Source organism: Marmota marmota, unplaced genomic scaffold (assembly GCF_001458135.2).
Source record: "Marmota marmota marmota unplaced genomic scaffold, marMar, whole genome shotgun sequence".
In the NCBI taxonomy this organism is placed as follows: Eukaryota; Metazoa; Chordata; class Mammalia; order Rodentia; family Sciuridae; genus Marmota; species Marmota marmota.
The window spans coordinates 25667921-25693024 of NW_026000005.1; the positions used below are offsets into that span (position 1 = coordinate 25667921).

The window sequence follows — 25104 nt, forward strand, 5'->3', positions numbered from 1 at the left end:
TGAAAATCAAAGAATATGAATTAATTTGTTACAACAGAGTATGTAGTGGTTAGGCTCTTATTCTAAATAAAAATATTGAAACAAATGGTTGCTTAATTTTTAGGTGAAAGTGTGTATTTATAAGAAATGTTTATTCAGGGAATTTTATTCTAGTATGGCAATGTAAAAGTTTCACCAAAGGCCAATACTTCTATTCTCAAATAATTATATTGAAAAAAAAGTATCTGAGTAGACACCAGCTATACTTCAAAAAATAATTTTTCTTTGTAGAATCTTTGCTCCTATTGACAAGAGCTATTTCCAGACCAATTGGTTGGAGAGCAGTGTCTCACACCCTTATCTTCTATAAAACATGAGTGACCATTTCAACCCATTATCTTCGGACTCTGAGTCTTAATCTTCCACTCTCTGACTATAAACTCCCTAATTTTCAGCATCCTCTTTCTTTACTCTTCTTACATTTCCCCCCTTCATTTCCTCCTAGTCTTTAATCTCTCTACCCCTAGTTTTTTTCTAACCTACATACATCTTTGATTCTCTCATCAGCGTCTTCCCAGAATACCTTTAACATTGAATCTATGTCATAGTGACCATTCTATTCTCCAGAGAGTTGACCTCTGTGAGAGAAAAAACAAAAACAAAAACAAAAAAACTTTACATTCAAGTACTTTCTACATGTAGCTCCTTTCTAAGTTTTTTTTTTCTGTGTGTGGTCTCATTTTGTCTTCACTAAACATGAGGAAGATTTTTGCCCATTTTACAGGCAAGAAAATGTTTTCACAGAGGTTAATTAACTTCTCCAAAGCATTATATCAAATCAAAGATGCCGTCAATTGTAGACACATTATTTTTAAAAAAAGTTTAAAAATGCTATTATTCTAATTACAAGGTTACAGATACATCTTGATTTCAGCAGAAATGTTCGATGTACAAAAAAATATATTTAAGAATCAATAAAATTTGACAAGTAAAAGCTACACAGTACAAACCCAGGCAGTTGGTATCCAGACCATAATAATGTTCATCATTTTGTTATTCTCATAAAAAACATCCAAACATACAAAGTGGTATGTTAAAAATTCATAGTCTCAGACATTATCTAAAGTTTTATTCCTGTTCTTTAGTCTCTGTCTTCTCTCTTCTTTTTTTTCCTTCAGTGAATTTTTCAAAGCGTTTCTAGCCTCTATAGCTCCCTACTTAATACTTACCCTCCTTTTCTTTTTTCAGGTAAGCATTCATTGTCATTGAGAAAATTGAGACATGAGTCACCACTTCCCTCAGCCTCTGCTCTCTTCCACATTACTATAGACACACCTATAGTCCACAGGCAGCCTTCATTCTGACCTGTTTCAGAGGGTGAGATATCTCCCTTCCTGTTAGATGCTGACTCCCTCCTCCTTATTCTTTTATCCTTATTGCTTCTGTGCCCTCTGACATTACTAGTCGTCTTTCTTTCCTGGGTTTCAACTTCTCCCTCTCTCTTAGGTTCCCTCCTTCAGCCTGTAAGCCTGATCAAGATCCAAGCCCTAACCTTCTGTTCCAATTTTTCACACTTGTTTTGTAAAACCTTTCTAAAGAGGGTTCGCCTCATGCTGTCTTCATTTCTTCACTTTCCATTTCTGGTTCAGTCCATCACAACTTTTCCTTCCCCAACATTCGTTTGAAATTGCTCTTGAGAAGTTGTTCAGTGACCTCTTGTTTTTAAGATCCAATAGAAATTCTTTATCATCATTTTATTGATGTCTGTCACTCAATCTGTGATGTGATTGATTTCTTCTCTTGGTGAGAAGCTTTACCTCATTGGCTTCTAAAGTACCACACTTTCCTGATTTTTCTTATCTCACTGTTTTTTAATCACTTACACATTGACATTTCCCAAGTCCTATCCTGTTGCCATTATACTTTCCCACACCTCCAGGAGATAGGCAGAGGCAGGCATTATGCTAAGTTCAAAGATGAAGATACACACTCCATCCAGTTTCAGAGCAGAAAGAGAAGCCCAGAGCTCCCCATTAGACTCCTCTTTAGAGCTCCTTATTCCTGTCCCTTGGAGGAAGGGGCTGATTTTTCTGTGACTTCAGTAAACTTCACTGCAAAGTATGGTGCCCCTGTGGAAGGTAACCATGGATACTAGTAAGCTGGCACAAAAGCCTTCGGTTAAAGGACATTACAAGTTCTTTTTAGGACTCTAAGGGGGCTTTGAGGTGGAGGACAGGACCTGGAAACACTTGGGAAGGGAGGACGATTGTCTAGAGCCTTTGGGCTGGGTTTATCTTAGTTGAGGTTGTGCCAAGGCTCATCAGAGTCCTAGGGGAGCCACAGGGCTCTAACCAGGGACTAAGCTATTAACTAGCTGCGAGGTAAGAATCAAAAGGAATTCCTGGCATGTCCTTTTCTTGGAAAGCAGGGACCCCCGCTGTGAAAATCGGACTGAATGGGTCAAAAGGACGCCAGCAACCACCCAGGCTGGAGATAAGATCTCCTGTTATCCAGTCAAGGGAAGCTTCCAGTCTCGCCAAGTCCCTACCCACTTCTGCGCCTTTTAAGGGTGTTTTGCTCCTTCCTGCCCAGGACCTCAGTCAGGCAACAGAAATTCACGTCCAGAATATCTTGGGAAATCTCCACCTTATTTGGTGGGAGCTCTTGCTGACCTCTGGAAGGGGGCCCATGTCCCTTTTCCGACCCCAGATTTCAAGGCCTTTCCTCACGTCCCTTTATGCTCAAGAGTGGCACACTTGGAGAGCGGGGGACCTGGGGACCTCCACTCTGCCCTAGACGGGTGGAGCGGGCGCCAACTTTCCAGCTCCAGTCAGCAGCAGCACACCTCCCGAGGTTGGTAGGGGAAGCCAAATTGCAGAAGGCTCCATTCTGCTGGGTGGAGGGCGGATATGGGTCAGGGTCAGTAAGGGAGTGTGTGGCCAAGCCTGCTCATTTCCAGAAACGAAATCCTCAGAGGAGCAAGCCTAGAGGAGGGTGCGGGAGAAGGACTTGGAGGCGAGAGGTGGCTGCAGTTTCCAGGCGCTTTGACGTAGACTTGAAGAGGCGCCGAACACTCCCACTGCTTAAGAAGAGGCACAGTAGCAGTCAGGACGCGGAAGCTGGGGACAGTGACTCGCTCTGGGAGCAGCCCGAGCATTTCCTCTGCGCGCACTCGAGGGAACCCTCTCCGCGCATTCGAGGGAACACAGAGAGGGCAGAGCAGGTGAGTGCGGAGGGGCGCCCTTCTGCGACCTGGGAGTAGAGCTGGAGAGTAAGGAGGTGAGCGGGGCCAAGTCAAAGCCGGTCCCTGGCGGCTCCGCCCAGGTGGGGCGAGGTCGGAGACCAGGTGCGGGGCTAGGACGCGCCAAGCAGAGCGTGGGGCTCCGATCAGGGCGCACCGAGGACCCCAGCCGTTAAAGAACTTGGAGAAACACCTTTCCAGGTTCGGAGAATCATGTCTAAAGAAGGGAATCGGAAAGATTCCACATGATCCTTGTGGCCTGAGCCGACGGGGAGTCCTGGACACCGCCAACTTCAGCACCCTGGACAGCGTCCCGCCCTTAGTCTTAAAAACTTGGCACTTAAGGCTCAGGCTTAGATTCAGCCCCTGGAAGAAAAGTAACCTCTGGGAGATCTTGACTTTGCTATTTTAGTTCCGAAAAGAGCACAATAGATATATTTTTTTTTGGGCAGAGTTAATGTATAAATGATATAGAAATAGAGAAAAAAAATTGAAGTGTCTTTTATCATAATATACTCCTTCAAAATAGGGATGTGCCTGTTCAAAGAGTTTCTGAAATATTTAACGGTGTTTCATTATGTTCTGTTGCTGTGCTGAAGACAAATATTCCATTTTATGATATTATCATTGAATATTTTGATATGAAATTATTCCCATAAGTATTCTCATGGGATGTACCTTGCTTACTTTCGTGATATTTACCATCTAAAAGCTTTTGAAAATATAATATAAAAGTAGAAGTGAGCTTTGTGTGCTTCCTGTTTCTTATTTATGTTGAAGTTGTTTAAGTGTGATTACATTGTGCACAGACTGTGAGGATTCCGATAAGCTGTTTTGTTGGGGAAAAAGAAAATTTAAGTTATTTTAAGAGCATAATTTCTCATTGCACTTGTTTGAAGTGGTAACATAAGAACGAATTCAAGGTGATATGTAGCTGCCCTGATTTTATTGTAACAGGCATTGAGAGAAAAGTTGAATGAGAGACAAAGAATTTTCTTTAAAATCCTTGAGATTTACAACAAAAAGAGAGAAATTAAAAACAGTATTTTTATTAAATTTATATCAGAATTGAGAACATTTTAGGTGTTTGTAAAATGTCTTTTGATTCTACTTTAATGGGTTGAATATATGTCCTTCAGTTTCCAAATATATTTACCCACCTTTTAGCACCTATCTTGTATTTATTTTTATTATAACGTTTTATAATTTGAATGTCTTTTTTAAAAAAGTAAAAGCCAATGTGAATAGAAAAGTACACAAGGATAAAATATATTTAAATTCTTAATTGCATAGGTATCTTAGATGGCTAGGTTTAAGATATTAATTAATAAAAGCCATGCAGCAAGATTTTTAAGTTTTCACTTAAAAGCTGTATTATTCTGTACCAGGGAAAAACAGTTCTCTTATACATCTAACAAAAGAGCATATATTAGGAATACTTCTTAGCCCAACTATCTAGATTTTACACTATCTGGCCTGGCAATGAGTCATTTTAGATAGAAGGAGACTTGTGATATGGGAAGAAAGGTAAGACTTTTCCTATTTTGTGACAATGACATGTTTCTTTTTCTGAGACTATGTTTCTTAAGGGCACACTTATTTTCTCTTCTGAGTGGAACAGGGACTGATGTATTTCCATCCTGTGCAGTTTCAGGACCATGGTTGATCCTGGGATCAGAAGAGGGATCCATTACCCCCTGAGCTTCACCTGCTCCCTGCTCATTGTGGGAATGTGCTGTGTGTCTCCTTTCTTCTGTCATAGCCAGACAGACCTACTGGCTCTTAACCAAGCTGATCCTCAGTGCTGGGAATCCTCCTCAGTGCTCCTCCTGGAAATGCGAAAGCCTCGCATTTCCAACACTGTGTCGGGCTTCTGGGATTTCATGATCTACCTGAAGACATCTGAGAACTTGAAGCATGGAGCACTGTTTTGGGATCTGGCCCAACTCTTCTGGGACATCTATGTGGACTGTGTCCTCTCCAGGAACCATGGCTTAGGAAGGAGGCAGTTGTCTGTAAAGGAAGAGAAAATCTCAGCAGCACAGCCACAGCACACAGGGAATAAACAAGGTGGTTAGCCCCAGCTCCCATGTCTTTTAAAAGGGTCAATCAAGTATGAATGTGCTGAATTGTGAGGAAGGGGGAAATGGCTTTAAGGGACAAATGCCACAAATATTCTTTTCAAGAGCACAGAAGTAATAGAAAGATAGATAGCACTTTCTTTTGCATTTCACAATAACTATTTAGATGATCATATTGTCACTATCCTCATAGCTCATGTGAACACTAAGGAGAAAGAATAAGAAGGGCAAATAAGGAAAAGCATGATTCCTCAAATACAGGGCAAAGGTACAAAGGTATGCCCAAGATCAACACTATTTTATCACTAGCTGAAACATTGGCATTGATATTTACTTGCTGTGGAATTGGGAAAACTTGAATATAAGCCTGGGGAATATTTGTAGCACATGAATTCTTGCCCCCTTAAAATTGAAAAACAAAACAAAACATTGCTTTCATGTTAGTGGAGGGGATCTTTGAGAGGTACTTAGTTGATTAGGAGAAAAAAAATCTACTGGAATGCAGATTCACTCCTTTTTTTCTTAGTGCATTTCAGATAAATAGTTAACTTCTATCAAGTAATTAACTTTTAGTAACTTCCCAAAAGTTTACAAATTTTCACCAAAGTAAATATTGCATTCAAATACAGTCTTCTCTAGGGGTATAGAAGTAATATCCTTTATAAAATTGGAATGAAGGTGAGTGAGATCCTGTCAATAAGTGAGCAAAGAGATGCCTGAGTTCTATTCATTTTTTGTTGTTGTTCAATTTTTGGTATCACTTCAGCCATTAAGCTTTCAAGCATCGCAGCAAGTGAAGTTTAGGTGGTAGTAACTCTTTTAGAATTATTTATGTACCAATGGAAACTAGAGTATAAATAATCTTTACATTTGTAAAAAAATTGTCATTTATGCCTTTGATATATGACATATATTCCTAAATAATTAAAATAATGATTAATAGCTATGATTTTAGGACTACCTTTTCCTAAGATATTGAAGATTTTAGAGATCAAGTTTGTTTTAACCTCAGTAACTAAATATCCTCATGACTTGCTGCCACACAAAACCAGATAATCCACTGCTATTACTTATAAATAAGTTTATTGTTTTGATAAGTGTAATTATAACTTAAACTAATTTCAATTTTCACAGGCTATATTCTCTCTGCAGCTTTGATACTAAAGTAGAAATACAGATGGAATGTTTTAAGCATTGGTTACTGCCATTAAAAATATTTTTAGTTGTAGACAGACACAATACCTTTTATTTATTTATTTATTTTTATGTGGTACTGAGGATTGATCCCAGGGCCTCACACATACTAGGCAAGTGTTCTACTACAGAGCCACAACCCAAGTCCATGGTTGCCACTATTTTTAAAATACTTTGAACAGAGGCTGCTCAGGTGTCAGCATAAGTAAGGACTACATATTCTCTTCTGTATGGTGGAGGGTGATCTGTAGGGATTTTTCTCTCATTTTTATCACTTAGCTGTTGTGCTCAAATAATCACAACTATATTTTGTATTTTGTACTCACTTTGAATAGCTCAGAGAAATGTCTAAAGAAAACATTTGTGTTCTCAATATGAGAATAATTATATGTATGTATACATGTTTATACACACACACACACACACACACACACAGAGACACACACACAATTCTCCATCTCCAGCCATAGAAGCCAGTTCCTTTATCTCACTATAAAGTTGCTATTGAGTCAGTTGGTTTCAAACTTTAGGAACTGTTGCTTTGCAAGTAGCCAAGTAATAGGAGTGAGCATTTCTCTTTGTTGAAGTTATTTTAATGTTTGGTACAAACAATTGTTTGCAGATCAGGAAACAAGACTTTCCATTTGGTTGGCAGAACCACAGTCAAAGAAGGTCTCAGGTCAAGGAGATACATGTCCAGAAGTTAAAAAGTTACAGGAACATTGAGATTTCCTTTCAAGAGGCTTGATTAAATCTCTAGTGGCTCAACTGGGCTCTGGATGTACCTGCATGGATCCTCTAATAATTTTTCCTTTTGTCTCGGGGGGATAATATGCTACCATGTTTGGACGAAGGTGAGGGTGAAGAGGTACTTTTCTGTATATTTCTCAGGGAAATCATATCATCAGGGCAGAAGGGAAGAAGAATAAAATAAATGTGTACATAATATACAAATAGGTTTTTGCTATTTTGATGACTTTAAATCAAATAGTTTAGATCCACTTACAAAATCTTAGTATGAATCATGCTTTGCTAAAAATATATAATTTGCCATTTTCCATTTGACTAAATCATATTTGCTAATATTATATCAATAAATTTGAAACCAAAAGATACCAAATACCTAGGTAACCTTGGGGAAATTAATTTATGCATTTAGTACTTTATTTTTTCATCAATTAGGTAACCTCTGACATACCTTCAAGTTCTCTGTTCTAATATTATGTAATCCTATAAAAAATGAATGTATGAAAGAAACTAATGTAACTCTCAAAGAATCTAGGAGAGCTTTACCCAAAGGAGAGTTGACTGAGCTGGGTGATAACCTGGACACTGTGGCTATTTACAGAGGAGGCTCAGAAATGAGAATTCTAGAAATTCTAAGGGCTAGAGATAGCATTATGAGAAAATACCCTAAAAGTTATTGTTATTTAGTCTAGAAAGATGTTGACTAACAGTTGAATGGTGGAACATATAAAGGGAATATAAAGAGGACATACCTAGGCTTAAGCACTAAATTCTGAGAGGAGAAAAAAGGAGAGAGAGGGAGAAGGTGAGGAAGAGAGAGGGGGAGAAGGAAAGAGAGAGATTGATTCATTTAGGCCAAGAGTACACAGATAATTCCCAAAGAGTAAGCTACAGAGTTTAGGGTAACTCACACAGTAGTAAAGACTTCCATTCAAATGAAGAGATTTTGAAGTATAACCTTGTTCATGTCAAAAATGATGGCCTCTTCCTTCAGAAAACCTTGCTCTGACACTAATAAGGACAGAAAAAATTATCTTCTGGGGCCTGGAAGTCTGAATGTTCTAGAAAATTTGCTATTCTTTGTTTTTCTTGTGATGAGAAAATTAAAATTTAGATTTATCAACTAATGTTGTTGCAGTTGGTGTCAAATTAGCTGACAAATATTCAGTGCTTATTTTTTGAACACTAAACATAAGAGAGAACAATGCTTTGGGAACATAGATGGATCCACAGTGCTTGACTTCCTACTTTGCTCTCTCCAAGAAATTTCCTAAGCAGCATATTCAGCAATTCTTTACCTAGAAATTTACTCTAAGAAACATCCAGAGGTTCAAGTTCTTTACTGCACTGCGATTTACAGTAACAGGAAACCTGGAGATAATCTAAACCCCCACAATAGAGTGATCATTAAATAAATTATGGTATAAAGCATGTGTATAAAACTACCTCAGAAAGATTATACTGTGTGTGATTTAAAATGTTTTATTTATATTTTTACAGGAAACATTATATAAAGACAATTTTAACTTTTTAATCAGAAAAATAATGCATAGTAATTGACAAGAGAAAATGTTCTTATAATTTACATCATTCATATAATATAGGTAAACTGCATAGGACACAAAACTTTTCAAAAATATAAATTTATTATATATGAAATAAGTTTATGTAGAAGTTTGATAGAAGAATGGAAGAAATGTCTACTTTTCTTTTTAAAAAACAACTTACTGATATTTAATTCAACTGAAAATCATTTGATGACCTTCAGTTTCTTTTTTCTGCTTTCAGGTGCATATTCCCAGATCCTAAGAGCCCCTTTCCTAAAGAAGAAAGAGTTGATTGAAGATTGGATAAGCATGTATGTGCGCAGGAGTGGGTCTAGATTTGTTGGAAAAGTAAACCTGGAAATAAAGAGAAAATAAATAGAACCTTAGAGCTAACTCATGCCTTGGAATTAAAAAGTGCATACGTATTTTTTCTTAAATATTGATCACTTATTTATTTTAATTGGTGAAAATGTCCAGAGATAAAAATTAATATGAAAATTAACTAAGAATACTTAAAGCTTCATTCTTTTAGGCTGCTAGCATGTTCCTTCAAACAGTGATTACTGACAGAACATTTAAGAGTTAACCTCCGAAGATGACTTGATTGGAAGGCTCCACTCTGTATTAATTTGATAATTTGTCTGGGGATGTTTGACATTGTTAATGGACTGGGATGCCATACATTTAACTTGAATACATTGCATGAATTCCAAGCCATTTACCACTGAATTGCTTGTGCACTGGCATAAAAGGAACTGTGTTTATTAATTGCTAGTTACCACAATCTGTGATACTACACTTTGAGAAAATATTTTTGAATACTGAATGAAGCAACGAATAAAATGAAACAAAAAACTGGGGGAATAAAGCATTCTTCTTATGGAAACAAAATTAATAAATGCTCTGGACAAATAATGTTTTGAAGTCTCTTTATCTCAGTATTTAATGTTTCCACTAAAGACACCCAAACTCTGATAAAATACCATAAGTATCAATTATCTCTCAATTACATATGTGCTATTTGATGAAATATTAAAACTGTATAAGTGGCAATAGTTTGCACTGAAATGCAAAACACACTTAAACAGGATTATAAGAGAAAAACATATAAATAATTTTCCCTAGCAAAATGACCAGGCCTGAATGAGATTCATAGCAGTGAAGTCCAATTAGCAAATTGACTTGCGTTCCAGACATAAGGCTATTTTTATCTCTAATTATTCCCATGTTTCCAACCATTCTCTCATAACCAATGATGGAGAGCCAGTTTGAATTTCAGATATGTTAGCTATTCTCTTGATATTTTTGAAATCCAAATTATTTTCAGGTCCGAGTAAAATCTCAATAAATGTTTCACTGAAGCCTTTGGGACCCTCCTAAAGCTAGAAATCTTATCTAAAGGGTTATTATCAGAAGACAAAGTTTCATCTGAGGATTAGCCAAATCCTAATAATGGGGGAAGAAGTCCAGCCTCAGGGTTTGGCTGACTGGGAGAATGAGAATATTAAAAACCTGCCACTCTTTGGCTACCATTTCTACATAGATTCATCATTTTGCTTTCATACTCTTTTCTCTAATGCCTTTCATCCTGCTCTTCAAAACCATCTGATAAACTCATTACCTCTTTTAAATCAGTAAATAGATACCACTCTTGGAGAATGCCAACAGCAGTTGGCAATATTTTCTGTAAAGAGTAGGGGTTGTTGGCTTCCTGTGTCTATTGCAATTAATCAGCTCTACCTTGGTAGAATAAAAGAAACTATGATACATAATAAAAGAGCATGGTTATTTTTCAATAGAACTTGGTTTATGGACACCAACATTTAAATCCATATACTCTCCAGGTGTCCTTTTCAACCACTTATAAAATGTAATACCCACTCTTAGCTCACAGCCTGTTCAAAGTAGGCAGTGGGTAGGATTTGGCCCACAGGCTGTGGTTTGCTGAACCATCATGCTTTATGGCATATTATCCCATGTATAAGGAGCACTAAGGGATGAAGAAAGAAGAGTGAATATGTCAAATGACAATACCAAAACAAAGATGTATGATAGGCTGGGAAACCAACATAAAAATTAGGATGAGATTGAACAGGGATAAATTCATTTTAATCCTATCCAACTGGACATTATTTTACTCTGTAAACAGTACTAGGAATTATAGAGCACACATACACACATATGTATACATACACATATATGTATACCTATAATCTCTCTGAGTGTAATATGGACCACAGATTTTGAATGGAATCCTAATAATTTATATTGAGAGCAATTAGAGATCAGTGATTGCACTGTAGGCTCAGGAGCTGGGTTCAAATATCAACTTCAAGTACCAGCCAAATGATTTTGCCTAAGTTATTAAATGTCTTTGTGCTCCATTAAAAAAAAGTAAAATGACATACCAGCTTTCTAGGTCTGTTGTAAGGATTAAATGAGTTAGTACATATAAAGTATTTAAAGCTAAGTGTTATATCAGTAAAAAAATTGTTAGCTCCTACTTTGGATTTTGAGTTAAGCATATCTAATCTAATTCAACACATAGAGAAAGAACACACAGGTGCTTTGGTGAAACTCATGAGATGGAGGTTTTGAAAACATTCACATAAGTCTTTTGAGATACTTTTTTATTTATAAACAATTATAGGAAATAATAGAGACATTTGTATATTCATCTAATTTCACCCAATGGGAACATCTTGCATAAGTATAGGTCAGTATCACAAGCAGGAAGCTGACATCGATGCAACCCAAGGAATTTATTCAGATTTCACTTGTCTTACATGCACTCCTGTGTGTGTGTGTGTGTGTGTGTGTGTAGTTCTTTGTCATACCACTTCCCAAAGAGGAGCATCCAGATGGAGAATTAGGTCATCAATCACTAATTTGAATGATATGTGAAGAAGATGCATTCATTGACATAGATCATACATTTGACTATTACTACCAAAATATCCAAAGAAAGAATGACCTTGTGATAGAAACTCCACACACCTGGATTCAATTTATTTTTCATCTACTCTTCACCCCATGGCCTTACTCTAAAGAAGATCCATTAAAAAGGAGATTCAAAAATAGGATTTCTGTTCTTTATAGTTTACACCAATTATTGAGAGAGAGGTAGAAAACTTAATTTTCTTAATTCAGATTTTGAAAACGCATTTTGTCATCACAACCTGGGGCCTTTGAGTTTGGACTCCTTTTCATTTGAAGTTGGGAAAAGTGATTTGATCCACAAGGGCAGAGAAAGCCCTGCATACCTGCTCAGCTTTTCCATATAGGTCCATGTTCACTGAAGACTGTGGCCCTGAAATCAAGAAACAGGAGAATCTTTCAGAGAAACCTACTTATAGGTTCTTAAGCTGATCTGGATAAAGCTTTTGCACATAGATGAAATGGAACCCATCTTTCCTCAATTCCTGCAAACAATGCCTTTTCTCTAAGTTATAAGGCAAATTAGATGGCTGTATTAATCATGATCAATACCACTAATCCAAAGAAGTTGTAGGTTCTTAAGATGCATTTTCCCATGGCACAAATCTGAGGTGCCAGAAAGTCCACTCCAGACAAGGGTCTTGCAAACTCTGTACAATCAGAATCACCTGAAGAGTGTTAAAACAGAATGCTGGACCCCATCCCCAGAGATGTTACTCAGTCTGTTGGGGATAAGGCAGAGAATATGTATCTGTAATAAGTTTTCAGGTGATGCTGATGCAGCTAAGATTTGAGATGCTTCCCTGAGATCAGTTATAAAAGGGATTGAGCTACAGCTGAGTTCTACAAGACCTTTAAAGAAGAACTAATACCAGTACTCTTCAATTTATTTCAGGAAATAGAAAAAGAGGGAGCACTTCAAACTCATTCTATGAGGCCAATATTACCTGATTCCAAAACGAGGCAAAGACATATCAAAGAAAGAAAACCTCAGATCAGTATCTCTAATGAATATACATGAAAAAATTCTCAATAAAATTTTGGCAAATCAAATACAAAAAACATATCAAAACAATAGTGCACCATGATCAAATGGGGTTCATCCACATATGTGGTTGGTTCCACATACAGATATCAGTAAATGCAATTCTTATTGAATTAATATTGTCAAAATGACCATACTACCAAAAGCATTATACAAATTTAATGCAATTCAATCAAAATCCCAATGATATTCCTCATAGAATAGAAAAAGCAATTATGAAATTCATCTGGAAAAATAAGAGATCCTGAATGGCCAAAGCAATCCTTAGCAAGAAGAGTGAAGCAGGTGGCATCACAACACCAGACCTTAAACTATACTACAGAGCAATAGTAACAAAAACAGCATGGTATTGGCACAAAACAGACTGGTAGACCAATGGTACAGAATAAAGGACACAGAGACTAACTCACATAATTCAGTTATCTTATATTAGACAAAGGTGCCCAAAACATGGATTGGAGAAAAGATAGTCTCTTCAACAAATGGTGTTCGGAAAACTGGAAATCCATGTGCAACAAAATGAAATTAAACCCCATGAAAGAAAGTCCACTCCAGACGAGTGTCTTGCAAACTCTGTACAATCAGAGTTGCAAACTCTGTATAATCTCTCTCCATGCACAAAACTCAACTCAAAGTGGATCAAGGACCTAAGAATTAAACCAGAGACCCTGCATCTAATAGAAGGAAAAATAGGCTCAAATCTCCATCATATCGGATTAGGCCCCTACTTCCTTAATAAGACTCCTGTAGTGCAAGGATTAAAATCAAGAATTAATAAATGGGATGGATTCAAACTAAGCCACATCAATGTTTATTGCAGCACAATTCACAATAGCTAAACTGTGGAACCAACATAGATGCCCTTCAGTAGATGAATGGATGAAGAAAATGTGGTATATATACACAATGGAATGTTACTCAGCAATAAAAGAGAATAAAATCATGGCATTTGCAAGTAAATGGATGAAGTTGAAGAATATAATGCTAAGTGAAGTTAGCCATCCCCCCGCAAAAACAAATGCTGAATGTTTTCTCTGATTTAAGGAGGCTAATTCATGGTGGGGTTGAGAGGGGGAGCATGGGAAGATTAGATGAACTCTAGATAAGGCAAAGGGGAGCAAGGGGAAGGGAGAGAGCAAGGGGGTAAAAATGATGGTGGAATGAGATGGGCATCATTACCCTAAGTACATGTATGAAGACTCGAATGGTGTGAATATACTTTGAATTCAACCAGAGATTTGAAAAATTGTGCTCTATGTGTATAATATGAATTGTAATGCATTCTGCTGTCATATATAACAAATTAGAATAAAAATTTTAAAAAAGAGATTGTGCTATAAAAAGATCTACAATTTGGTGGTTATCAAAGTTTTAATGTGCATAATCTTTAAACTAAGAACTCTTCATAGTTTAAATATACAAAATATACAAGTATACAAAAAAAAGAATATCGCTTACACATAAGCACAAGGAAATATAAGGATATTCACCAAAGCCTTTGTGATCATGAAAAACTGAAAGTAACTTGATTATACATCACTAAATATAGTATATTCATACCATGAGATGCTACACAGAATTTTTAAAAAGTGACATTGTTCAATGTCACTAAGCAAGCAGGAAAAAAGCAAAAGTATAGTATAATCTGACTTATGATGAAAAAGTAAGGACATGTACATATGCAGTTAAAAACATGTAAAGGAAAACGTATTAAACTTCTAGTAAAAAAGGTGGGAGAAGTGGAGGACATGAAGATGAATTAATTTTTAGAAAATTGTGCATTGTGGCATCTTAACTTACCAAAAAATGTAATATTGTATTATTTGTATAACTGATAAAAAATAAAATCACAGGAATTGAAAGCACAGAAAGGCTTATTTTGTTAGTTACATACTTTTCAGGTACCTGGAGTATATTGTAGCTCCATCTGTGCTATTTTGCATTGAACATTCAGGAGGAGAGAATTTATACCATTCTTCCTCATCTATTCTCTAACACTTCTCCAGAGCTACAAGGACCTTGAATAAATCATATTTCATGGCCTGACTAAAAATCTTTGTTCAGAGGCAAACTTATTTTAAAACACTGCTTCTCAGCCCACAGGGATAAAACCTTAAATACACCAATAAAGAAATAAGGAAGTGTAGTCCTTTTCATCTTTTCATGAATGAGAGCTTTTCCTGTTACTTTTTTTTTAAGCTTAAGTCCCTTGTAATGTTACAGAAAAAAAAAAAAAAGCCAAAGATATGCACCTAGTACATAATATGTTACTTGGCATACTCTTGGGACTCAACATGTATAAGGACTAAATTAATATGCATATATGTAAATGCCTAAGGAGATGTTAATTGACAGTCCAGAGAAAATCACAATGCAATTTAAATTAACAATTAATTTAAATATAATTTAAAAGCCTATCTGGTCTCTGAATAAATTAAAGATGTGAGAGAAGGCTATTAGAATGTTGGATGTAGAGATTTGAAAGTATTAAGCTGTGTAGTCTATGAGTACTTTCCTAGGCAATTGAAATACTGAACCCATGTCTTTCTTACAACAATCATTAATTAAGCAAATCAATATTCATTAAATATCTACTCTGTGCTAAGACCTCTTCCTTGAGATGCAGATTGTACATGTTGATTGCCTCTCTGACAATTCATTTAGAAAGGTCTCAGGCAATTCACACCTAATATGGTAAAAACAGAACACCTGATTTTTCTGACCGCCCCCCGCCCCCCGTCCCCCCGTCAGTCTTCACAGTGTTCCCTGTTGTCATAAAATATCACCATCTACCCTTGTGGTATGCTCTTTCCTGGTCTGTTATCCCACTTGCCCTTCTCCCAGCTACTCTCCACATAATGCCAGGATGTCTTAAAAATACAAACGTATGCCGTGAATGCCAAGCAGCAAGCATAGTGCTTGGCACAGAGTAGATTATTGATGAATATTTGTAAAGTGAATAAATGAGTGATTTAATGACGAACCAACTAGATATATTTTCTGCTGGATCTCTTCCTTTACTCATCAAAAACTTACTTTGATTTTTCGTGTGTGTGTGTGTGTGTATAATGATAGAGAAGACAGAATAAAAGATATATGTCCATTAAGTTTCCAATAAACAGTACTTGGACTCCCAATCATCATTTGAGGTTATTTTCAAACAGATTAGATAAAGATACAATGTTGAACTTTTCTCTCCTGAGTTTGCTAAGACACTGTTGTTTATTTCCCCATAATTTGCTAAATTTGAAGCTTTATTTTCTATTCATTTAAAATAATAATTCATAATAATGGTTTCAGAAAGGAAAAGGGCATAAGTCACATCCCTGACCTTACCTGTGCCCTCATATATATAAAATTATGTCATCTGCAAACAGAGATCATTTTATTTCTTTTTTGATTTGAATAGCTTTTATTTTGTTTCCTTGTTTGATTGCTCTGGCTATGACTTTCAGCACTATGTCTAACAGAAGTGGTGAGCATGGGCATCTTTGCTTTGTTCTTGATCTTAAAGGAAATGTTTTCAAATTTTCACCTTCAGCATGATGTTAGCTGTGGGTTTTCATATATAGACTATATTCCATTGAAATAATTTCTCTCTCTACCTAGTTTATTGATAATTTTTATCACTATAGAGTTGAATTTTTCGAATGCTTTCTTCTATATCTATTAAACAAACCATGTGATTGGTATCCTTTATTCTGTAATGTACAGTATCATATTTATTGATTTGCAAAAACTAAAACATCCTTGAATTTCAAGGAAAATTCTCACTTGCTCATGGGGTATGACCCTGTTAATATGCTGTTGAATTCAATGTTCTAATAATGTGTTGAGTATTTTTAAATATATTATTACCAGAGAAGTTAGCCTGCAGTTCTTTTCTTGTAGTGTTTTTATTTGTGTTGGCAACAGGGTAATACTGACCTCATAAAATTATTTTTGAAGTATTCCCTGTCCCTCAATTTTTTTGGAAGACTTTAAAAGTATAAACATTAATTCTTCTTTAAATATTTGCTAGAATTTACTAGTAAAGTCATCTGGTCCTGGGCTTTTTTTTTTTTTTTTTTTTTTTTTAGTAGTTCAAATTTTCTGTTTCATCATAATTAAGTCTTAGTAGGTTGTATGTTTCTGGAAATTACCTATTTCTTCTAGATTATCCAATTTGTCGGTGCATGATTGTTCATAGTAATAATCATGATCCTTTTTATTTCTGTGGTATTAGTTATGTCTTTATCATTTATGATTTTATTAATTTGAATTTTTCTTTTAAGTTAGTTTAGCTAAAGTTTTGTCACATTATTGATCTTCTAAAAAATCAAGTCAGCTTTTTTCCCCTATCGTTTTTTTATATTTTATTTATTTTTGTTCCAATCATTGTTTCCTTCCTTTTGCTAACTTTGGGCTAACACCCGCCCTTTTCCACTTGAGGAGAAATATTCAGGTTTATTTTGTGTGTGATCCTTTCTCTTCTTCTTCCTCTTCCTTTGCTTTCTTCACCTTCATTTCCTCCTAATCCTCCTCCACCTCCTCCTCCTTTTTCTTCAGTACTGGGGATGGAACTCAGAGCCTCATGCATGGTAGGTAAGTGTTTGTCCCCTGAAGGTAGGTGTTTGTTACTAGAGGATTCCTTTTTAGGACTATATTTTCTATATGCTTGCTGTGTTTTTGTTTTCATTTATCTTGAAATAGTTTTCTACTCTGCTTTTTGATCATTCATGTATCTTCATGAATTTTTTTTCTTCCATTATTAATTTCTACTCTCATTATATTGTGGTTGGAAAAGATATTAGATCTGACTTTAGTCTTCTTAAATTTGTTAAGACTTGTTTTCTGACAACAGGTGACCTATCCTTGATAATGTTCCATGTGCACTTGAGAAGAACATATATTATCTTGCTGTTGAGTGAAACATTCTGCATGTCTCTTAGGTTCATTTGGTTTATAGTGTTGTTCAAGTCCACTGTTTTCTTATTGACTTTATGTCTGGATGTTCTATACACTATTGAAAGAAGAGTATTGAAACCTCTTAAAATTATTGAATTACTGTGTATTTCTTAAGTTCTGCCAATGATTGCTGTATGTATTTAGGTACTCTGATGTAAAGTACACATATTACTTGAATTATTATGTATTCCTTAGGAATTGACAATTTTACCATTATGTGTCTTTTTTTTTCTCTTGTGCCAGTTTTTGACCTAAGATCTATTTTGAATCATATGAGGATAACCACTCTTGATGTCATTTGGGTTCTTTTTAATGGAATATCTTTTTCTATCCCTTTACTTTCAGTCTTAAATATAAAGTAAGTTATTTATAGACATTACAGAGCTGGGTCTCTTTTTTATTTGTTTATTTTTTAAATCCTTTCAGCAATTCTATGTATTTTGTTTGGAAACTTTAATTCATTTATAATTAAAGTGATTATTGGAGGGGAAGTACTGCTTTGCCATTTTGTTAGTTTTCTGTCTTACAGCTTTTTTTATCTTCCTTTTCCTATTCTACCATATTCCTTTCTTTTCAATTTTTTTTTGCATTATTGTGGTTTATTTTATTTTGTATATTTTCTGTGGGTTTTGTTGTGTGTGCTTACCAAGAGGCTTCCATCAAACATCTTGCAGTTATAAAAGTCTTTTTTTAGCTGATAATAACTTCAATTGCATAGAAAAACTCTTTACTTTTAATTGCTGCACCATATTTTATGTTACTGAAAAAGTCACACCTTTTAATATTGTATATCATAAACATTTTATAGTTATAATTATTTTTAATACTTTTGCTTTAACTTTTGCATTGAAATTGAAAGTGATTGATACATCACTCTTTCAGTATCATGGTATTTTTGTCTCAAACATATTTACCTGCCCCCCCATTCCCTATTTTTCTCATCTGAATGGATGATTTCAAATACTCTGAGTTTGCTGATTCTTTCTTCTGCTTGATTCTAGTTTGCTGTTTAACTCTTGTACTGAAATTTTCATTTAAGTTATTGAATTTTTTCAGTGCCAAGATTTCTATTCAGTCTTTTTAAAGCTTAAATCTCTGTTGAAATTGTCATTTTGTTCTTCTCTTCAGCTCATAAACATCATCATAATGGCTATTTTGAATTCTCTGTCAAGTAATTCATATACCTCTGTTTCTTAAGAGTCCTTTTCTGGAGCATTCTCATTCCTTTGTTTGTACCATGTTCCCATGCTCCTTCACCTTTCTTTACTCTGTATTCGTATATATACAGTAGAAAAAATAGCCACTTCTAGGTCAGGGACTCTAATGCATACTCTTCATGTCTTTTCATACAGAAGAGGATCCTCAGCAATCAGTCTAGTCAGAAATTTTGGGAGCTTCTCAAGTCTTCATATTAGTCCCAACTGCTACCTTTGTTCTTAGCAACTCTCAGGCCTCTAGTGTATGAGAGGTACTATCAGTATTCTGAGACAGGCAATGCAAAATCTGGTCCCTAAGAGAGTCCCCAGAAGTATTAGAATGATGGATGCATAGTCCAACTATTTCTCTCATCTTTTTACGAGATTTAAGTATTATTAGCCTGCATGCTTTGCACTCAGCCTTGAGGAGGAGCTATTCCAGGTGCTTTCATGCTGGTCTAAACCGCCAACTTTGTTCTTAAACCATGCTCTCCTAATTCTGCCACCCTCCTCCTCTGTCTTTCCTCCTCATGACTGAAATACACAGTGACAAATGTATTGCAAAAATGGATGAGATAGAAACTGAAAATAATTTAGTACATGTACACAGGAAATTTCACTCTCAGATGGAAAGCAAACAGTTTAATAAAACAGAAGCAAAGAGTATTAAACAGTATTTCAAATCTTCCTTCTTTCTTTCTTTCTTTCTTTCTTTCTTTCTTTCTTTCTTTCTTTCTTTCTGTGCTGAGAATCAAACCCAATGCTACACACATGCTAAGGCAAGAACTCTACCACTGAGCCACAACCTGAGCCCACAAATCTACTTTCTTTACTGTAAGTTTTAACAAATTTATTTCCTATTGATTTTCAATCCAACATTCAGAATTTAAAGAGGTTAAGGGACCTCTTTACACATAACTGTCTCTTTTCATTATGCTCTCATCATCTTTGAAGTCCTTTTTTCTTAGATCTTAATGCTGAATGACTCTATTCAATTAATGTCAAACGATTGCCTAAAAATCATCATAAGGTTTACTTTTTAATCCTATTAAGCCTTTAAGTATCATGAAGTTCATCTCAATAACCAAGATACAGTAACTTCTTAGTGAATCTGTAATCTAAAAGGGCAGTCAACTACTGGGATAATCACCACAATGGGTGAATATGTCAATACTTCATCTGAGTCAATCTTAGAATGTTATAAATAGTAAGTATTTCTAATTTGTCCAACAATTTTCTAATTTAAAAAAAATCAAACAGTAAAGAGACCAAAACTTCCTGCTGTTATCTAATGTTTCCACGATAAAAATAGAGTAAATAAAGGTAACCATTACCTCAATTTAGCTCATTTCATTTTCCACCTTTTCACCACACTTCTGTCTTTGAGTAAGTTTGATGTAACCTTGCAAGCATGTATAGATTATGTAGAATGAATGAAGTATAATTTTATAATAGAAATTGCCAATGGCTAATTGGAATTGAAAACAGGATTATATTCAATACCATACTGAATAAGGATCCTAGCTTAAGTAGAAATATTTGAGTGATGAGTGACAGTGCAAAACAGTAGCCATGAAGGTTAACATGTTTATACTGTAAGTTTAGAGGTCTCAAAGAAATACCGCTAATACAAAAGAAATAGACTTTGTAGTCTATAAATTTAAATCTTAAAAGTTAGTATTTGTCAAATCATCACAAAGTAGTGAGTATATAATAACAAAAGGACAAGCATTTTTCTGCTAATATCATAAGCATGTTTATAGAACATGCTTCCTATAAAACATCTATATTCTATCGAGATTGTAAGTGGAAACAGATGAATTTGTTGAGATTTTTAAATATTTTCTACAAGATTGGATAATATTAATTACATGTTGATACATTCTCACAATACCTGAATTTAGAAATATATATTTACTCATGATTTTCCTTTAATGATATAATTATATATGTATAGATAGATATATTTATATAGAGACCTTGATAAATCACTTAAAATATGCACGAATCCTTTACCTTCAGATAGTAAACTAGGGAAATATTGAGATATTATCTTCCAAAAAGAAGTAGTATACCTAGTATTATAAATATAAAATGTGTATTATAATAACTACATTTGTGAGAGCTGATCCAACACAACGTTTTAGTAATCAACAGTTTTCATCAGCTTATTTGGAGAAACAAATAAAAACAAAAAAGAAGATGTCAAATACTAAAATCCTTTTCTGTAAAGTCCAATATTTATATGAAAATTTTCAAGAAAAAGGTCAAGTGGATATTGACTTTGCTTTGAATGCTCATAATGACCCCAAGTATATTTAGATGGAAATACCAAGGTGGAATTTTTTGTTGGCTTAAGAACCAGGCACAAGGAGTTCCCATCTTGTCTTTGTCTCAGGCAGACAGAGCACGCTCTGATATCACTGTGAACTCATTTCCTCTAATACTAAGATTATAACTCCAACTCCATTTACTATAGAGCTTTTGAAAATCACCAAATAATCAGCTCATTGACTTGACTTTACCAAATAAAAAACTGATGTTATCATGTGCTTAACTTATAGTTCTCCGGCTGTCGTGAACTGAATTGTGTCCCCTCATCCGTAAAATTTATATTGAAGTCAACCCCAATACCTCCAAATGTGACTGACTGTATATGGAGACAGGGTATTTAAAGAGTTAATTAAGTTAAAATGAGGTATTTAGGATAGGCCCCAGTCCAATATGACTGTTATCTTTATAACAAGGGAAAATTTGGACTTAAACATATGCTGAGGGGACACTACATAGAGACACAGGTGGAAGACGGTCATCAACAGGGTAAGGAGAGAGGCCTGGGGCAGGGGACAGTGCTGCTGATACCTTGATCATGAACTTCTAGCCTCCAGGACTGTGAGAAAATCAATTTCTTTCTTCCTTTCCTTTCTTTCTTTTTTTCCTTATTTTTCTTTTTCTTTTTTGTTTAAGTCACCTACTAGTTTGTGGTACTTTGTTATAAAAACTCAAACTAATAAACCAACTCAGAAACTGCTGTGTGTGTTGCTGGGATTGAACCCAGAGCCTCACAAATGCTAAGCAGAAACTCTTCCACTGAACCACACTCCAACCCCCAAATCAGAAGTATTTTGAGAACATTCATACATGAGAATGTTATGCTTCATTTTACCATGAGTCTTTAGATAAATCGTCCACCATACAAGAGTTTAGACTTTTTCAAAAGTATATATGTTCTCCCTAGATTTTAGATAATGTTACTCCAAAGCAGAAGAAATAACTATGTTAAGGGTTTCTTGAAAGGCTTTCAGAATTTAGCAATGGATCACAGCTTATGAAGGAGATTATAATGATCAAGCTTCTTCTAATTTAGAAAGTTAATCAATTCTTCTTCAGAAAGATAACAACATTATTATCCCCATTTTAAAATCATGATACCAGGCTGCACAGGTATATATGATTTAAGGCTGATACTAATAAGTGCTATTAGATACTAATAAGTGCTATAAGAAAATAATAAGAATTTATTTAATGCTTACTGTGTGCCAGGTGCTGTTCTAAAATCTTGCATGATTTTATGTTCACAGTAATCCTATGAATTAGTCAACAGAAGGAATCAAGTTCAGAGATGCTACTGATGTCCAAAAGATTCAGAATAATGTTACAGACTAGATAAACTGCACCCATTGGTCTGATACTATAAAATCAAGTATTGTAATCTCTGGCCATTACTTTCTCTATTGATGGGGAAAACTTTACCTGGTGTCTTTTCTAGGTTGAAGGCATTCATGAATTTTGACAATAGTTCTTGGACTTCCTCTTTCTCCAGATCATCATTTCTCTCTTTGATGTTAGCCATCTCTTTTCTTTCTGCAGGTACCCGAGCAGGTCTGTTTTTTTCAGGAGGAGAAATTTGGGGGTCTTCCTGTAGCAATCCCTCCTGACAGCTTGGTAGGGAGCTAAGGATTTCCTTGGGAATATTTTGGGCATAGCTTTGCAGTCTGGTGCTTTGCAGAAGAGTCTCTGATGATTCCAAATTTGGTAGAGCATTCTCTGCATCTGCTTGACTTCCATTAACTATGGCAGGGTTAGGAAGAGGTTCCCATTCTGGACTATTCTCAGTGACATTCTTCATTTGAGAAAAATCACCTCCATCCAGAGGTTTAACAGCTGAAAAATGGTCAACCCTGGACATTGTATTTTGATGGGAAGATACAGGATGGAGTGGCTGCAACATTGCCTAGATATAGAAAAATCTTATTTATGAAGAATTAAAATTTATTTTACTTTTCTCCCCCAAAGCATTAAATTTCAATCATCTAACAGGAGATGCTAATACAACATTTCTTTTTCCTCTCTAAATATATTATTAATTATATTTTATATTGTTAATTCAATATCAATCTATAACTCTTTCCAAGATTTGGAACAGCTCAGATTATAAAATTTCACAGGTAATAATCACAAGATTTGGGAGGTAAAATCTAGGTTATAAAAAAATTCCTGGTTCTAAAAACATCATAAGGAATTTCTGAAAACATAAGCATATGTTGGATTGACATATAATTTAATAATATACATAATCACAACAAAACATGCTCATCATGATCCTGTAGTGGTTGTGTTGTGAGGGGTTCACAATAAGCTAAGGGATACAATCTAGGGATGTGCTCTATTTTAAGCACAGTTCTCAAAGTGTGGTTGGTCCACAGGCCCTAGAAATCCCTGAGACCCTTTTAAGGGTCTGTGAAGTAAAATTTTGTTCTTAATGATACTTCTGTGTTATTTGATGTTTGCACTGATAGTACAAAATTAATGGTAAGTAAAGCTGTCAGTGTCTGAGCAGGAGTCAAGACAGCTTTACCACACAGAGCCAACAGGGTCTCTCTCAACATCATACACTACCTGATTAAAAATATAAATAAATAAAAAGTTCCATGGAAGAGTACCTTTGATGGAATATAAAAAATTCTTGATTTTAATAACAATAACCCTTGCCTTTTTAATATTGTGTGTGGTGAAATGAGAAGTGTATATAAAACATCTCAGATGCATCATGCAGAATACAAAGGTTACCTCCTGGGCCAAAGAAGGATTGACAGACAGACTATGATTTTTCATATCTGGGTATCTGCAAATATTTTTTTGTTCATAAAGGAACAAAATGAGAATGTCACTGCAAGGACAACAATGAACCGTATTTGTAGTCAATCATAATGGTAACTCTCAGCAGAAGTTAGAAAAACTTGCATTTCTCACCATGACCTTGATAGCTTTATAATTTTCTGATGAAATTAGTGGTGATATTATATTAATGAGTGTGAATTTCTTTTGTATAATAAAATAGGTGAGCTTAGGAAGTTCAACATCAGTGAACCAATATTTTTCAAATGACCAATGTAGTTTGTTAACAAAATCATGCATGGGTAGACTATTCAAAGAACATACTAGAACATTGGGTTGTAATGAAACAGAGTATGAGATAGACAGCATTTCAGATTCCATATTGCTCTGTGCTTTAAGAAACTATCATTTATTGTGTTTTGGTGTAGTACCAAAGAAAAGTATCCCCAGTTATGTGAAAGCCTATGAAAATACCTTTTTTCAACTGTAATCATATATGAGGTCAGATTTCTTCATAGGCTTTAACCAAAACCTGTTGCAACAGAGAGATGGCTAAGCAGTTATGATATTTCAGATATTTTTAATTAAGATATTGAAGAAATTTGTAAAAAATATAAAATAGTGCCATTCTGCTAGGCTTTAAAAAATTTAGGTTATTATTTAAAAATGTTGCATTATTATTTTTATATGTTAACCAATTAATTAAAGACATTCGTAGGTTTTAAATTTAATTATTATAAACAGCAACAGATATAACTCACAGAAACAAAAGATTTTTGACATCCTCAAAGAATTTTAAGAATATGTGAGGGATCCAGAAGATTTGAACCACCATTTGACCCAGTTATCTCATTCCTTGACATATACTCAAAGAACTTAAAATCAGCATACTACTGTGATACGGCCACATCAATGTTTACAACAGCTCAATTCACAATAGCTAAGCTATGGAACCAACCTAAGTGCCCTTCAACAGATGAATCGGTTAAAAAAATGTGGTATACATACACAATGGAATATTACTCAGTCATAAAGAAGAATAAAATTATGGCATTTGCAGGTAAATGGATGG

General features: G+C 35.1%; 2 protein-coding genes across 2 annotated transcripts in view; one reads left to right on the forward strand and one right to left on the reverse strand.

Moving 5' to 3' along the window:
- Window positions 1–4736: 4736 nt before the first annotated feature.
- Fam237a (family with sequence similarity 237 member A) lies at window positions 4737–9691 on the forward strand. Its single transcript, XM_015481062.2, has 2 exons — window positions 4737–5290; window positions 9031–9691. Exons 1-2 carry the CDS (start codon window positions 4879–4881, stop codon window positions 9162–9164), a joined length of 546 nt encoding a protein of 181 aa, XP_015336548.1. The 5' UTR covers window positions 4737–4878; the 3' UTR covers window positions 9165–9691.
- A 2304-nt stretch (window positions 9692–11995) lies between these two features.
- The window catches only part of Dytn (dystrotelin), a 55768-nt gene continuing 42659 nt past the window's right edge, over window positions 11996–25104 (reverse strand). Inside the window, 2 exon segments of the mRNA XM_015480983.2 lie at window positions 11996–12099; window positions 22668–23148. Coding sequence (XP_015336469.2) covers window positions 11996–12099; window positions 22668–23148 — 585 coding nt within the window.